Source organism: Pinus tabuliformis, chromosome 2_1, assembly GCF_031772625.1.
Source record: "Pinus tabuliformis cultivar Carrire ecotype Pingquan chromosome 2_1, CPIR1, whole genome shotgun sequence".
Lineage (NCBI taxonomy): Eukaryota > Viridiplantae > Streptophyta > Pinopsida > Pinales > Pinaceae > Pinus > Pinus tabuliformis.
Window position 1 is genome coordinate 53,426,550 of NC_142299.1, and position 18,015 is coordinate 53,444,564.

At 40.7% G+C, this 18,015-nt stretch overlaps 1 protein-coding gene across 3 annotated transcripts in view; it reads left to right on the plus strand.

Annotated features, from left to right (window-relative positions):
• Positions 1-18,015, plus strand: part of LOC149198752 (uncharacterized) — a 254,354-nt gene that overhangs the window by 79,672 nt on the left and 156,667 nt on the right. For all 3 annotated transcript variants that reach the window (XM_089402146.1, XM_089402147.1, XM_089402148.1), the window contains 3 exons: positions 2,003-2,122; positions 2,795-2,923; positions 3,029-3,154. In XM_089402146.1, the coding sequence (XP_089258272.1) occupies positions 2,003-2,122; positions 2,795-2,923; positions 3,029-3,154 (375 nt within the window). The remainder of the gene's footprint in view (positions 1-2,002; positions 2,123-2,794; positions 2,924-3,028; positions 3,155-18,015) is intronic.

Here is an 18,015-nt window from a genome sequence, read left to right on the forward strand (position 1 = left end):
TTTTTATTTTAATTTTAATTTTTTGACTTTTTTTTATGATTTTTTTTAAAATTTCGTATATATATATATATATATATGTTAAATGGCCAAAGTCTTGATGCCAAAACAGTAGAATGGAGAACTTCCAAACTTGTGTGGCTAAAAGCCTCGATCAAATGACAACGAACTTGATGAACACTTGATGGCTAAAGGCAGGATCAGACTGGCTCTATGCAGTGGTTAAGCGGACAGAGGGTCAAACAACTTTGATACCAATATAACGAACAAAGTTCGTATATGCAGCGAAATACTGAGAAGATCTGAAATATATAAATATCCATGATAGGAGAATAATATATTTATATAAGAAATGTACAGAAGATATGAGATGATGGAATTGTTACAAATGAGGGCCCACTTATATACCTTAGCAGGTGCCCCTTCATGAATGGTTATGTTCTTATAGACATGCCTCTTCTATACTAATCACTAATTAATCAATATTATGATTGTTATCTATATATATATATATATATATAACATGAGCAATGCGAAGCTCTTTAAATAATAAACACAACTACCTTGATCTTCGAATGAAAACCATATTTATATTCACAACTTCTCTAATACCTTATTGGGAAGCCATGGATGCGTAATCAAGGGTAGAGACAAGAAGTTCTATGTTGCAAAACCCTGAAAGAGGGAAACATCCACAGAGCAACAAAATAATTGTATACTGCTCAAGGAAGAGAGTCACATAAAATACATTACCTCTCTCTTCATCATGCTAGACAGGTGACCTTTCAAGATCTTAAAATAGAGATCATAAATTTGATCAATCAAATGATAAGACAGATCGATTATTTTGAATACCAAGAATAGGAGCACCATCAAATCCCCTAGGCACAAGATAGAATGGTGGCTGATAGATGCTCAAGTACAAAAGCACACTATAAGCACATGTGACTATAGTACATTAGACCATGTTGGTCTTAAGCAACACTTAATGTCTAATATCCTAACACTAACTTGCTCTTTTCATTGTGATTTTACTTGCGTTCTCTCTATATTCCTTCCCTTGTTGCTCCTGACTGCAAGATCAAGCTCTCCCTCACTTCGCATGTATTTTGGCATTTGGTCTTGTTATTTTCCAGAGATAAGATGAGATAAAAGTTAAAACAATTTTATTAATGTTTGACGAATGACCACAAACAAAAGTAGGTCAGTGGGACTGAAGAGTACAACCAGTCTGAATATAATGTGGGCGTGCGAGCACAACTCTTAGAAAATGGCAAGAATAATATAAAGAAAGAAACCTACAGAAGAATAACATCAGAACATAAGTATAAAACTATGACAAAGGTACTGTGATATAACTACTACAACATACTAAATGAGTTTTTCCAAGACTGAAGGTGGACAACTCAAGAACCTGTCATAAGAGTGAGAGTGAGAGATTGGGCGATGAGGCTGATGATGTCAGGTCTCCTGCGTCTAAAGGCTGAGGGCAAGAGGGTTGACCGGGCACTGGTCCTAAGCACTCCTTATTTGGCTATACAGATGAGTCCCTCCAACCTAACTTTGGTCACTTATGCACTCTACTTTGTAAGTGACGTGCTGCATGATTGAACATGCTTTTATTAATTTGATATGCACAATGCAATTGACCTTAGCCTAGCATCTGGTAATTCAATTTACCTTTTTATACACAATGCAATTGAGCTTTTAACCACAATGCAACTGTGGTTTTTGATGCCTCTTATATGAAGGTTGGACCAAGTTCTGTTGCCATTTTTCATAATGGCAGATTTTCATGCTGTTTTTGCTCAGAAATGTCATAATCATTTACCGGATTTGAAGTTTTAGGCTCTTGACTGCAGTCACCTGTCATGTTTCTACTGAAGATGGCACATAATTTATATTCTTCTGTATTTCAGTAAGTACTGTTTTTGGGGAGAGTTGCAGTGATTTTTTTAACAATCCATTTTCTTTTCTTCCACTGAAGATGCTTTTCTTTGTGAAGGTGCGAGGACAGTTCAGTTTATTGTATGGAGGAACTCTCAGCTTTGGGTTGTCGCATTATCCTTTCTCAGAATTTGAGTTGATGGCAGAAGAGCTTTTAATGAGTGATTCTATGATAAAGGTAGTTCCTCCTTTTAGGTTGTTTCTCTTTTCTATGTGTGTTTCCAGACATTAATTAGACATCTTTTGCTCACACAGTAAGTCGGAGACCATTAATGTAGCTGGAGATTGTGATGGTAAAGTTAAAGTAAAGATGATGTAGTAAATTCATCAGGGTACTTAGGACATAGCTTCCATGCAGGAGTAGCTGCTGACAGGCATTTGGTGCTGCTCTTGTATTTTAGCCTATAGATGTTAAACTTTCATCTGGTTGCTGTTTTCTGTCAAATCATATATGTTACTTTATGTTCACAAGTCATGGTATGTTCCAACTGATTGTAAAAGGATCCAATAAAGTTGGTTGTGTCAGGGCTTTCAATATTTGGTTTTCTAGCTTGGTTAGATGCTTCAGATACATTTTTGGATCAGCTGGCCTTCAAGCTTCAAATTTCAATGCTTTCTTTTCTGAGATAAAAATTTGGAACTGTTTACATAATAGTGATCTGGCAAAGCTTATGTCAGCGAATCTAGGTTTTCAATTTTTTATCGTTTCCTTGTGCTTCTGATGTTTTGAAAATCAGCTGGCTTTAAACTTTGATCATATATATATATATATATATTATGTGGGCACATCTTTAGATTAATTTATTTATCATCCTCTAGATTCTGAAATGTTTCCTTTAATGAATGAAAGGTGTATGGAGCATTGAGGATGTCTGTAAAGATGTTGTTAATGTGGAATTCTGAAATGCAAATTGATGGTGGAGGAGATGCAATGGTTGGGACTTCTCTACTGGAAGCTAGCAACTTGGTTGTTCTAAGGGTACACTATTTGATCAATTACATATATCACAGAATATATGTTAAAAGTCTGTTGATGCTAGAAAAATCGTAGTCTCCCAAGGTAATTTGTTCCTCTCCATTGCAGGAGAGTTCATCTATTTACTCAAATGCAAATTTGGGAGTTCATGGACAAGGTCTACTCAAATTGTCAGGACCAGGAGATACAATTAAAGCACAGCGCCTTATCCTTTCACTCTTTTATAATATCAATGTAAGATGGCTTTCTCTCTTCTGTAGCTGTTCCTGTTGTTACAAGTGGGCCTACGATTGTGGATGTATAGTGTTTCATTACAAATGATGTATATATATTCTCCTGAAATTTAAAAGTTTACTTCCTTGGTAAAAGGAGGGTCATAACCATGCATTGCACTAGTTGTCATTGGACAAAAACAGAATTTGTCCTTTTATTATGCGCAGGTTCAAGAAATGAATGTCTCTGTTCATGTATAATTTGGTCGGTTGCTAATAGCAGTGAAACATGAATCTCCTATCGCTCGCGATTAATCACGAGTCAAACTCTGCTCTTCCCTCAAACGATCCGATTCAACTATGGGCGAGTCAAACTCGCATTGACTATGTTTGACTCGTGGTCAACGCGGGTTTCACTTGTGACTCACCGATTAATTGCAATTTAGGCGATTGAGGTGATTTTCAACCGTCAACTCGAGGTGCACGGGTTTTAACTTTTAGGGTTCCTGCATTTTTCGTTGCGTAGTTTAGTTACGTTAAAAATTAAATGTCGGTCTGTAATTGACTTTTCTCACTTGCTCAGGGCTACAACTCATACGTCGAGAAGGTAATAGAGGCATGGTTTCAGTTTCAATTTACTCCACGTAATAGAGTCGTAGTGTAATAGAGGCATAGTATGCAGTGTGCTCCATTGTAGCTTCAACATGTGCTTGGTCAGAGATTTTAGTAGCAAACCATGATCAAATCATTTTAGCAACAGTCAAGAGATTTTAGTTACTGTTTTTTTACCGATTAGTATGCAGTGTTTTATAAACTTTTAGAAGCAGATGCTTCTGTTTCGATGTAGTCACAGGTTAGGAGTCAAGACCCAGTACTTTGGATCATGTTTGGACTCATAACATATATGAGATAGTTATTCATTCATGATATTTTGGACATCTATTGATACTATGCATTGTTTGGACATGGCTTCATTGAATATCAATGAAAATTGTTTTTTTTTTTTTTTGTTTCTCTTTTTAATTCAATATATGTGTATATCTTAAATTATTGAATTCACCAATTTTTTTCCGACCCGATTAAAACTCTTTGCTCTTTTGCCTTGCTGATTTACTGCCGATTCCGAGTCTGGTAACATTGGCTAATAGGCATGTACGCACCCACATTATCTGCAATCATCTGATTTCATTTTGCATATGTTGATTGTTTGTGTGGGTTGCAAGGGCTTGGTCGCACATCACTCCAGTTGTTAGCAACCAACAGTTTTCAGTGGATTTCATCTACTTATTTTATAAATCTATGATTTCTCACTCTGTTTATCATATTTTATGTTATATCTTGTAATAGATTTGAGGTGGAATGTTAAATTGGGATCAGAAGTGGCAGATGAACTTTTGTTGACAATTCCATAATACTTCCATGTTTATTTTGTGACCTTAGAATTTAGGCACATTTAACATTGACTTCCCATGAATGTTAAGTGGCTGATGCTTAAGTATTACATTCTCGAATTACTCAAATGGGATTCAAGATGACATGCTATTTTAGCAAGATCCCCATGTTTGTGAACAAGAAAAGGGATGTTGGGAAGGTGGTTCAAGCTCCCCATTTATTTCTTTTCTGAAATTGGACATGTTTGCAGATTCCAATACCATATCTCATCTCATTGCTCCCAAAATTAGGACTTGTTGTTTGATGGCTATCTTTGTACCAATACAAGCAGACAAATTGTGTTTTGAAATAACTTTCGGGTGAAAGCTGGAAAACAACTATATTCTTATCTCCGTAATCGAAAAACTTAAAAGAAGTAATTTGACCTATTGTTGCTCAAAATGTATAGGCACCACGTCAAAAACTCAGGTTGGGGGGCTGTCACCCTAATCCCCAACCTCTCTGTTTAAGCTAACTCCCAACAACAGACTATGGGGGGTAGACATAGACCCTATGGAAATGAAATGACGAAGGACAAGTTGGGAACCAACTGATCCGGGAGGCACAATCGAGTGGCCCAACACTTGTTTAGATTTAGCAAGATATTAAGGATTCAATTAGATAGATAGATTTGAAACCAATGCCTTATGGAGTCAACATTCCTACTTTACAAATTTTAAGACCAAGTACCAGATGGACAACTGCTGCTTTAATGCATAAGTATCCTATATGAAAGGACTTATGTGAAATGCAGGAATCTTGGTTGATTTTACTTAAATGCTTAGTCTAAATATGACCTTTGATCTTTATCTATATTGAGCCTAAACTCTATAGTAAATGGCAGAGAGAAGTCAAGGTGAAGCACACGAGGGTGTGATTAACGATCCCTCTCCTTGAATTCTAACGTGAAATGCATGAATCTTGGTTGATTTTACTTAAATACCTAGTTTAAGTATGGCCTTTGATCTTGATCTATATTGAGCCTAAAATCTATAGTAAATGGCAAAGAGAAGTCAAGGTGAAGTACATGAGAGTATGATTAACGATCCCTATCCTTGAAATCTAATGTACCTGGTGCCTGCGGCACTGCAGGGACTGTGGCTCTGATGACTAGACTTCTCAAGAGAAGATGCAAAGGTGTTTCTATCTCTCTATCAACCAAGTTTATGCTTAGAGGTAAATTTTAATATGCACTACTAGCTTAGGATGCGAATGCAATGCGAAGTTAGAGGATGATTATGAAGACTAGATTGTTAATGTTTAAGTACTTTATTTATGGTGATTCTTGAGTTACATAGACAAGTACTTATTTAGGAAAATCAAAAGACAATCTCAATTACAAGGATAAATGCCAATGTGCGAAGCAATAGATATCACAAGAAGAAGATAAAGTCCACTCAATCAATCTCTTTGGAGCAATCACTAATATGAGAGATATTAACCAATGAGCCAAGAATACTTAGCTAAATCTAATGCTTTTCCAATGGCTCACTTTTCCAACCTTAAACAAGAATCATGAACAATCAAATCTCTTGCTTGCTTAGATATTTAGCCAATTAGATCAAAAATATGTTCTTCAAACAAAGTATCTCCAATCTAAACTTTATATGCCCAAAGGTTGATTTATGATTAGCAATGATCCACAATGTGCCTTAAATAAATGCAAGAATGCCTATTTACCTTTAGATATCAAAATGGTATGTGAATGATGATTATCTGAAGGCTGCAATAAGATTCATAAATATTCTTACTTTATCTCAACACAACGATATTAGACCACGTAACTAGTATTGTCAAGAAATATTGATTTTTCAAGATGCAAGCAGTCCTCAATGATAACTTTCTTGTCAACAAAAATATTTTACTTGATGCTAGCTGTCCCTTATCACAGTATTTATTATGAACCAAGGATATGTTTTGTAGCAGCGGAGAGTATTTATGTTTTCTTTTAGATTTCAACCTACTAGTGAAACCCAATGAAATAAAATATAACTACTGTGACTCCAGATCTTAGCATAAACTACAACAGTAAAATGCTAATTAGGACAACAGAAAAATTTTGAATGTTGGAGGAGCAGCAGAAAATCACTTATGCTTCAGTGACAAAAGAACAGCAAATAATAGGACAGCAGAGAGCAACTTTATGCTAAATGGTCAGAATATTCCAGATTGTTCACTTCTCTGTCTTTGCTTTAAAAAAAAATGCTTATATCATTGATGTATCTTCAGATTTTGGAAATGCTTGTGACAGTCGTCAAGAATTTTGTGATTGGATTAAATAGTCAAAGCCCCAATGTGTTTAAAAATTCTTCAGTGTGTTAGATGAATTTAATGCCACTGTTATGAAATTTCATTTGACTGAAACAATAAGGTAAGGGTTAAAAGATGTGCACCAGGAAGCCCTAGGGCTTGAAGACACTTTCCGGATCAGCAAATCAAGTCACCCAAACTTCAGATCCAAACCAAATTTCTTGATTGAACTTAGTAAATGTCTCAAATTATGTCACAGTGACTGCAAAATTTGTGAGGGCTCAAGACAGCGTTAAGGTGAAGTGAGGGTTGAGGCTTTGAAGGGCCTAGAAGCCACACCAAGGGAGGATAAAAGGACGAGGGCAATAGAGATGCTACAGTCAAACAAATGAAGGTGATAAAGGCTGCGTGGAGGGGCAGCGCTAGGGAATAAATGTAAAACAGGTCTGCGTTAGGGAGGAGAAGGGTTCTGCTGAGGGGAGGAGGAGCAGCAACAGGCAAAGTGGAGGAGCTGTGGAGGTTTGGAGGGGTGCCGCAAGGGAGGAAGGGAACTGCGGCAGTGAGGGAAGAGGGAGATGGGAGCAGTGCCAAAGGGAAAGAGCTACGAAGAGAAGGGAAGAGCGGAAGGGAAGATGAGGGTTTGAAACTGAACTGAAGGCCACGACAAGGGTTTGGAGGATATCGTTAGGCTCCAAGGCCTCAAACTGTTGCTCAATCTCACCCAAAAAAAACTTACTAGCTTCAGATCTTCTCCTTCACAGAATAACCTTGTGTTATTCGACCCTGCAAATCAAAATTGAGACTAGATCTTGCCCTTTAGGGCCTAGATCTGTCTCAAACCCCAAATTTTTTCTTGAATAACTTCAGATCTCTACCTGCACAAGAGAAAAACAAAAAAAACGAGATCCCAAGTATATACAGAAATAAAATCAAAACCCTAAACCCTAAAGATTAGAATTTTAAAATTTATTTCACAAATTAATTAGATTTATACAAATAAAATATAGATTTACTGGATCTGAGGAGTATGAGTTCAACTTTGCTCTCACATCAGTAGAATCATGTTCTTCCTAGCGAGATCTATCAATTAAACACAATATATAAAAGATAAATAATTTCAAACGAGGCACTAGCCAAGAAACCCTATAAGAGAAACTTCGTTAGATAAGTCTCGGGATTTAATTGGGAAGGCTCTTCAGTTCCTATGCCTTGGGAGTTGGCTGGTCCAAACCAAGGACTTACTCTCACGCCCAAGCTTTTGAATATAAAAGATCTCTGCACACTCAAATCAAGTTGTGAGATTGATAGAGATAAAATAACATTATAATCCTCAAAAATTAGAGATACCTGCTAATTTAATTGAATTAAAATGTTATCTTAGATACAATAACCTAAGCAAGATACCCGTGCAATATATTATTCCACAAAGGCTAATAATCAACAACTTCTAAAATATACTTCAACAGAGCATTAAGAACAATATTACCATAGGAAGTAGGAGAGAAACACCATCATCAATGAAAATCTTAAAGACTTTTGAGTTATTATTATTCCAGAAAAATTACAGGAGAGCTCCGAGAGCTAGTATACGATTCAAAGATCGGATGATTTGAGAAGCAAACAGTTTCTAATTTATGGATAAATTTTTCAAATGGCTAGTTCGCTTGATCTCCATCAAAGTAATCTCGACCTTTGATAAATATTTGATTATCTTTTAATCTCCACCGTCGAAATATTTATTTGTTGAAGAATTTTCGAATTTATCTTTTAATTCATTTTTAATTCGCTCAAAATTAATTATTTTGAGTCAATTTCCTCAAAAAATTGACTTTAACTTACCACCAAGGCCCAAGGTCCAAAATTTATTGAAATTTTCAATATTCTCTTAGTGGGGGATCTCCAAAAATTAATTTATCTAAGGCCCACAAATTTTTTATTTGGAGAATTTGTTTTCTCTAAGACTTTAATTTTGACTCTAATTAATGAAATTTCTAGCTGAAGATTTTTAATTTATTTTAACTAGAAAATTTAATTAATTGATACATGAGGGGATTAATAATTTTTTCCAACCCTCTAATATTTTAGCATCATGACTAAAATATTTTGTTACCACTGGAAAAATCCGTAATTTTCATTATATGGAAAATTACATATTGTAGATGCTATACGCATATGCCGGGTCACTATTCACAGTGTGCCTGTTAGTTACAAAAAGGATTCTGTTCATGTATATCAGATCAGATGTACCTCGCAGGGTCATCTTCCAATATTCTATAAAAAACCTGTTTACAAAAATGCCTTCCGGCTTTCCTAGCTGTTCAAAACATGTTTAAAGATTACAAAAAACTGTTGCTGTCATGTACAAAAATTCATCAGATAATTTATTGCTCAGGTGCATGCTGATATCTCGGATCATTGTATGGACGATGGTAGTATTTGTACTCCTGTTGGCCTTGAACCTCTGTGATCTCCCATACTCCTCTGTCCATCATCGAGGCCTCCTTGGATAGTTTGTCAGCACTCTCGTTATGTTCCCTGTAGATGTGTGAACATGTGATGTTGTTAAAAGATGCTTTGAGTTCAAGAACTTCATTCAATATAATGCTGAGTGTGTGAATGTGACAAATAGATATGTTGTTGAACCAATTTATGATGATTTTTGAATCCCTGAAGATGTTTATGCAAGTGATATGATGACTCAAAGCAAAATGAAGTAAATGACGAAGGGTAATGAGCTCTGCAAAATTGTTTGTTCCCATTCCCAGACCAGCTTTTATTTTGTAATAATGTTGCTCGGTTTTGTATATGATAAACCCGCCCCCACAACTCTGCTGGTTTGCGGCCCCATCAAAATATGCCCAAGGTGTGTTTTGATCTATTCGGGGGGGGGGGCGGATGAGGATGACGCACTTGCGGGGGCGGGGGGTCTGGTAGTTCTCTATATGCTGCGATAATGCCTGCCTCCACCATTTGCTAGAAAACAGGTTGGTCATTGAAAATGATTCGGTTTCTAGCTTTCCAAATGTGCCAATTTACAAGAATAGGTAGGTTAATAATCTTTGTTCCTTTGTGCCGCGACGCCCAATCTGTCCAAGCCCCAGACAGATCAGTGCCCTCCCAGTTGCCAGAGTAAGTAATGGTGTTTTTGATAGCGATCCACAGGTCTTGTATCAACCTGCATCGCAAGAATAGATGTTCTGTGGTTTCAGACGCGTCTTTGCATATCACACACCAGGATGGTCCATGGTAAGCTCTGTGCGATAGGTTTTCTCCGGTGGGCACCTTGTTCCTTAGGACACACCAGAAGAAGAGTTTGGATCGTGGTGATGCTGTGAGCTTCCAGATGCTGTGCCACCAGTTCGAAATAACCTCTGGCTTTTTGTGACTGATAAGAAGGGCGTAACCAGCCTTTGGTGTGTAATAACCGCTCTCAGACTGGCTCCAAATTAGTTCATCCGGCCCCTCAATGATTCTGATGTGAGATTCAATCAGGGCCTCCCTGTAAGTCTGCCATGCCTGATGCCATCTAGGAGGGAGATTTAATTGATGTGCTGTCCTCCAGGCCTGATGAAAAATATCAGAGGTTTCCCTGTCTGCAATCTGGGCAATCACTTTGATATTGCGAGCAAGTAAGTGTTCAACCAAGTCATGTGGCAGAGTGTGCCTGCCTCCACTGCCAGCCCATGGGTCGATGCCAATCCTAGCCAGGGTCCCGTCTCTGATTTTCCAGACCAAGTTGTCTCTGATCATAGGCATTGAGTGTAGTAGTGCTTTCCATATAGATGATATACCTGTTCTGTTCCAATTAGGGAGTCTGATCCAATCCAGAGTGCCAAGGGGCCATATATATTTGTGGTAAGAGAGACGGGTCCATAAGTTCTGGCTAGTTATCAATGCCCAGCTCATTTTTGCTGCCAATGCTTGTGCGAACAGAGGAAGGTCTTTTAGTCCCCATCCCCCCCACTTCTTTGGGAGTGCGATCTTCTGCCAACCGATCCAGGCAAAAATGCGTTTGTCTTGGCTTCCTGCCCAGAGATATCTGTTGCAGATTTGCTGGAGGCGTGCCAGTGTGTGTCTAGGAATCCATGCTAGAGCCATCCAGAAAACCGGTGTTGCTTCCAGCACTGATTTGATGAGGATCAATCGGCCTACCTTGGAGAGGTATCTGTGGCTCCAGCAGGAGAGCCTTTTTTCCAATTTTGATACCAGCCAAGTCCAATCTGCAATCTTCTGGCAAGTGGGCTTTAACCAGAAACCTAGATACTTTAGACCCCTGTCCAATGGATGTATGATGTAGGGGAAAGCCTGCAGAGCGGTTTGAGATTCATTGACTGAGGTACGGGCCAGTGATATGGTAGATTTCTCTCGGTTTACCTGCATACCCGTGGCCTGTGAGAAGAGCTGAAGTATGCGAGAAAAAGTCAGTGAGTCTCTGATGCTACCATCCAATAGGATGAGTACATCGTCCACGAACAGCAGGTGTGTGAGGAAACATTCTTCCGTGATCTTGAGGCCTTTTAGGGATCCTTCCCTTGTAGCAGAGATGATTAAGCGGCTCAGTCCTTCCATGACCAATAGAAATAGAAGAGGTGATAGGGGGCAGCCCTGCCGAAGCCCCCTTTCAGAGTGAAAGAAATGGGAGGCTGATCCATTGATCAGGATGTTGAACGTAGGAGTGGTGATACAGGCCATGATCCAGTTTATGAAAGGAAGAGGGAAGCCCAGGTGAATAAGGAGCATCTTAATGTATAGCCAGCTGACACGGTCGAAGGCTTTTGATAGATCGATTTTCAAGAGAGTGCACTTGAGATGTTTAGACCAGATGGAGTGCAGGGCTTCCTGGGCGGATCCAATGGCTTCATGAATCTGCCTATCCTCAAGGAAAGCAAATTGCTGGGGAGCAATGTGAGTTGAAAGGATAGGTTTAAGCCGGATTGCAATTATCTTAGATATAATCTTGTAGAGTACATTGCAGAGTGAGATGGGACGGAAATCATCAAATGAAGAAGGGGAGTCAGACTTGGGAATGAGAGCAATGAATGTAGAGTTTATAGCATGATATAAACACCCAGATGATCTGCTTTCCTCTATCACACTGAGCAGGTCCTGTCCCAGCAGGTCATAGAAGGCTAAGTAGAATTCGATGGTCCAACCGTCAGGGCCGGGGCTCTTGTCCCTCTTGAACCACTTGAGTGTGCTTTCCAGTTCCTCCAATGTGACCGGGGCCGTGAGATCAGCCGAGTCATCCTCGTTTACAAATCTTGGGAAATGTGAGGCCACATCAATGATCTCTGCCAAGTTTGTACCAGGAGGGCTTCTATACAAGCTTCTAAAATGTGATGTACCCAGCTGGGAGAGTTTATTGAAAGTGTCTGCAAGGCCCCCTTCTGGAAGGGGGAGATTCCAGATAGTGTTTGCCACTTTCCTTCCCTTAGCGTAGTTGTGGAAAAATCTTGAGTTTTCGTCCCCAGCTTTCAGCCAAATAGCTCTGCTGCGTAATCTGAGGGATTCCTCCCTTTGTCTAAGCAAATTTGACCTCTGATTTTCCAGCTCAATTAGTCGAGTCTTGTCCACGTCCGAGGTGAATCCTAGGTTTCGCTCATCTAGCAGGGTTCTCAACTCTTCTTCAACTAATGTGAGCTGGGCAAATTCCTTTCTGTTCTTCTCCCTGGCCCAATTTATGACAAAATGCTTTAGCTCCGTGAGGTTTTTACAAAAACCCTTTGTCAATGAAGCTTCTCTGTTTATACGATGTGCCTTCCAGAAATCAGAGACCAATTTCATGAAGTCTTGGTCTTGGAGCCAGATATGGTTGAATTTGAAAGGAGCTTTTGGCTTAGGGTGAGGCCCTAGGATTTCCAGAAAAATGGGGGAGTGATCTGATAATCCCCCAGATCCAACCCATTGTTTATAGTGGTGCAGATGTTGAATCAGGGGTCCTTTAAGAAGGAATCTGTCCAGTCTTCGAGCCAAAGCTGCAGCTCCCACCCTTCTGTTCCTCCACGTAGGCATAGGCTTCTGCATGGGGATATCAACAAAGTCTGTCTGATCTAGGGTATGTCTCATGTAATCTGTAATGGAATCCACTTGAGCCATGGAACCCCAAGATTCACGGAAGCCCAGAGAAAAATTTAGGTCTCCCCCCAGGATGGTATGGTCCGCTGCCAATAAGGTAAGATTAAGTAGGTGCCTCCAGAATGGCTCCCAGAGGTGGCATGGGCCATAAACATTCACAATACGGAATGCTTGTCCAAGATCTGCAGCGAAAATGTCCAATCCCATGAATCCTTGTCCACCCCAGGATGAATCGGTCCTGATTGACCTAGGGTTGTATCCGAGCGCCAGTCCCCCTGATCGACCCGAGGCATCCATGGCCAAGAACTTCCATCTTGGTGCCAGTGTGTGTAAGCAATGAGAGATGTCCTCTGCCGAGCCCAGAGTCTCTTGGAGGAGGATAATGTCAGGTTGCTCAATCTCAAAGAGTCTCCGGATGGCTAGTTTTTTGGGGGCACTAGCCAAGCCCCTGCAATTGAATGATAAGCACTTCATGGAGGACCGCCCCGGGGGGTTGTGGCTGCTCTAAGGACCCCATCAATAGTGGACTGCCGACCAGATGCGACCTCCGCTCCGGCCCTCCAGATGGCTTTGGAGAGATCAGATTTTCTACCTCTGGATGTCAGAGGTCCCAATCCCAGAGGGACAATGCCCAGGCCTCCCTGAGAGCCCGGTAGCTGAGGGCGAGGGCGAAGAGAATAAGGGTGGGAGGAAGTCCGCGAGGAGGATGACAGAGAGGAAGAGGAGGAGAAGGGTGGTACAGATGGTGGAGCAGTAGAGGCACACAGAGGAGAAGTTGAGAGTGGGCAATGAGCCATAGTGCAAGGTGCAGATGATGTAACGAATGCAGATGAGCTACCAAGAGATAAGGAGGAAGGGATTAGAACAGTACCCGTGGTCTGTGCGGCTGCTGCAGTGGCCCGAGCCCTAGTCATAGGGGGCGATGACGGTCCCGGCCCCTTCGACCCAGTCTTCACTGGCGAGCCCTGTACAGATGCTTCTCCCTGTGATGGACGAAAGATTATCGGGGATGCCTCTCGAGCTGAAATGGGAGTGATCTTTGGGGAAGCCTCTGGACTCTTGTTCAGCGGACAGTCCTTAAATAGGTGCCCCACTTGATGACAGCGGTTGTAGCGGAATGGTACTCCCTCGTAGTCGAGAATTTGTGTCCTGCTGTATTTTCCCCATTGCAGAGTGATCTTCTCCTCTAATCCTTCACGCGTGTCCAGGTGAACCAGCACACGAGCTAGGGTTCTCTTCTTTGATTCAACATACGTGCGATCGTGATCCAGATACGTGCCCAAAGCATTTCCTATCTTGATGAGTGCTTCCTCGCTCCAATACTGTAATGGTAGTCCAGGCAATCGTACCCACAGGGGACCTGCTCCAATCTGTTCACGTTCTGGGTCAAAGAGGGGACTCCACCTCTTTAACAGAATAGGTGCGGTTTCGATGTGCCAATATTTTGCCAAGACTAAATCCGTGTAGTCCTCCTTAGTGAAATGGAGGGAGAACCACCCACGGGGGAGAACATGTACCTCCGGGAGTTCTTTGAGCAGGGCACCCCAGATTTCCTTTACCCATTGTGTCAGTCGGCTTGCTGTGTAGGCGCGTCCCCGCACATGTCCTACCAAAACCGTTCGGGCCATGGACACCGCTTCCCCGAGAGCCGATGGGTCGCCAAAGGAAATAGTGATATCTTTGGTCGTCGCTTTGATACACCTGGTTTTCCTCTTCTTTGTGCGAGGTGCAGAAGGGTGGTCGACAAAGGGATTTGTTACACCTTCAGGGGGGATGGGCTTCGAGGGTTTAACATTTACCGCCGGGGTGCTAAAACATCCAGAAGGCCGAATCCCAGAGGTCGGTAGGGTTTGAGGTCCCGTAACCGGAGAGTCCACGGCAGTAGTCGGTAGATCAGAGGGTAAAAACGGGGGCTGATCGAATGACAGGATCTGTGGTGAGAGTGAAGCGAGAAGCTGTTCCGTACCGGGCGATAGAGGTGGGGCTTCAAGGCCAGGGGGTGAAACCGGAGCGAATTCAGAGACGGAGCGGTTAGTGTGCGATCTAGAATGCGCGACCACATGCGAGGTAACGGGGGAGCAGGGAACAGAGGCAGTTTGAGAGGCATTAACCGGCGCGGTGAAATTAGGGTTTTCGAATATAATGCGGTCCTCAAATGGATCCTCAGAATAATCCACAAGGTCCGTCTCCATGTGGCCTTCCATGACGGTAAACAGGCGAGACAGACAGTAAAGCGGCTGTGGAAACGGCGTAAGGACGACCCCGTTGGTCCGGTTTTGAGAAACAGTAGACCGGTGACCGCGACTGCCTGCGGCTGCCAGCAAACCCTAACGAGCTAACCTAGACCCGCGCGCTCCTGTAGCTTCATCTTGATTCCCCTTTTTTTAAACTTTCTCACATCATGACTAAAATATTATTTACATAAGATAATTACATTTCAACCCTCAAAGGGGGAAACCCATTCGTTATAGACCCTTAATTATTTTAGCCAATTCTGCGACTCAATATGATCTAGTAGACCAAGTGATTTGTAATAAAATAATTTAGCTAATTAGCTTAAATTATTCCCAAATCACTTTTACAGAAGACTCTATTAGAACACTAGGATTCACTTAAGATCTTGACGACAAAATCCACTTTAGCTTTGGGGTGAGGCTATGTTAGGATATTCCGACACATAGGAAATAGTTAAGTACAACTTGGTCTAGTATAGAGTTAGGTAAAGTGTGTTTCTTTACTATGTACATTTTGTAACTTATAATCCGACGGTCACGATATGTAGTGATCCGACGGTTCATTTTCTCCTTGGTATTACCGACACTTGATCCGTGGCTTAACACCCGATTGGTCCATGATCTCTATTTAAAGAGCATGGAGGGTCATTTGTAGGTTAACCGTTCATGAGAGAAGCTTATGTAAATTTTCATTCTTTTATTAATAAATTGCCTGAAGTGGCCGCGTTGGCTCAGGCCGTGGACTATTTCCCTCTTTGAGGGTTTTAACCACGTCAAAATATTGGTGTATTGATCTGTGATCTGTTTGTGAGCGGCGTCCTTTGGTGTTCTGTTTGAGGAACTTACCCTGTAAATTCCTACATGGTATCAGAGCTATTTGAGGGCCGCGTTCGTTGGTGATCCAAATCTGAAGCCGGTAGAACTGCATCCGACTACCGTTTCCTAGATCTACTATTTCTGACTGCTTTCGGGCCGAGAGGACTGCTCTTTTGTGTTGGGAGCATCTGTTCCAGTGAGGAACCCCTTTCGTTTCACGCGAAAAGGTTTGTGGTAGCCCTAGCTGCGTCATTTTTAAGATCTGGAGGTATACACTGTTTATTTGCAGTTTACAGTTATTTTCTCTCTGTTTATTTCGGTTTTCAGTTTATTTAGCCTTTTTTTATTACCGGATCTATACCTTTCATTTCTGCGTATGCTCTTTGCCCTGCGACTTTATGCGATCTAGGCAAATCAGAAACAAAAAGGAAGGATTTTTCTCATGTGTATGCTCTTTTCCGCTGCGCCTTAGTGTGATCTCGGAAAATCAGAAACATTGAGGAAAATATTTAGTTTTCGGCTAAAGCTAACTTCGAGCCGCAAGGTTCGTTTTTTTTGTATGTCCGTGTTGGGTTTTGTGTTTTTTGTTTTGTAGGGAAAAAGAGCTTTCTCAAAGCAAGCACGCAACCCAAAACATCAACCCCCCCTCTCTCTCTCAAACTTTTTGTATAGCTCACTTGGTGCAAAGCTAATTTATGAGAGTAGAGGTCTTGGGTTCAAGTCTTCGGGCAGATTTTTCATTTCCGCACATTCCCGCACTTCGTCGGCGACTTCATCAAATTTTCTTCAAAAAGCCATAACTTCTTCATCCGGAAGCCGTTTTCAGAACCGTTTTTTTTTGAAACAACCTAATTTTTCGAGATATTTCCATTGAAACACTTAGTTTTAGCATCTATAGCTTCAGTTTTTTTTTTTTAAATGGAAAGTCCATGCCAAGTTATTCTTGACAGCACCAACTACTTCCAATGGTGGTCCTACATTGTGGATTTACTTAGAAGTAAAGGTCTTTACAGAATAGCCACAGGCCAAGAGACCAAACTGAAAGATGAAGACAAGGCAGCTAAATGGGAAAATAGGCAAGACCAAGCACGTGGGTTGATAGGGATGTCTATTTCTCCAGATCTTAGATTCCATATTGAAGAACTTGATACTCCTGATGAAGCAATGAAACAGATTACTAAAGTCTTTGGAATTAAAAATGAACTTAAAGCCCATCAACTTGAAAATGAATTTCTTACATTGGACCCTAATAATTTTTCTTGCATTGAAGATTTTTTGTCCAAGTTTAAGACCCTTAGACTTCTCGTGGAAGGTGTTAAGGTTAAGAAAGAAGATAGTAGCCTTATCTACTCCATTCTTACTAAGTTGGGACCAGCCTATTCTGTGTTTGTTTCTACCTTCCATTCTACAAGAGAAGCCTTCATTTCTCAAGGACAAACTTACAAGTCCCCTTCCTTTGATTCCTTTTGTGATTCTTTAATAAGAGAATAAGAAAAACTCTTACACCTTGGTCTTCTTCATCTTGGAAACTCTTCTAAGAAAGCGTTAGCCGCCCAGCAGCAACCAAATTCAAAGAATCCTAAGAAGTCGTATCCTAAAAGGAATGGTCCTAAACCAAACAAGGGTCCTAAGCAATTAACGCCTCAAAATGAAAAATCATTACAACAAAATGATAAGACAAATAAAAACAAAGGGAAGAAGACTGATAGACATTGCAACTTTTGTAATCGAGATGGCCACTTAAAATCCAAATGCTTTAAGAAGATGGAAGCCTTGGAAGCAGCAATGAAGAAGCATAACATCCATTTGGGGCACTCTTCAACTTCAACTTCATCTTCAGGAATGGCACTTTCTGCATGTGGTTGTCAAGCATCTCGGTTTGGCTATGCACTAAATGTATCTTCTTCTTCTCATTCTCATGAGTGGCTCATTGATTCTGGAGCTTCTTATCACATGGCCATAAACAAAGCCATGTTTCCTTCTTTAAATGATTGTAACACCAAAAATATATATGTTGGTGATGATAGATCTCTTAGTGTTGTAGGGACTGGAACTGTTCATATAGACAATGGTCAGT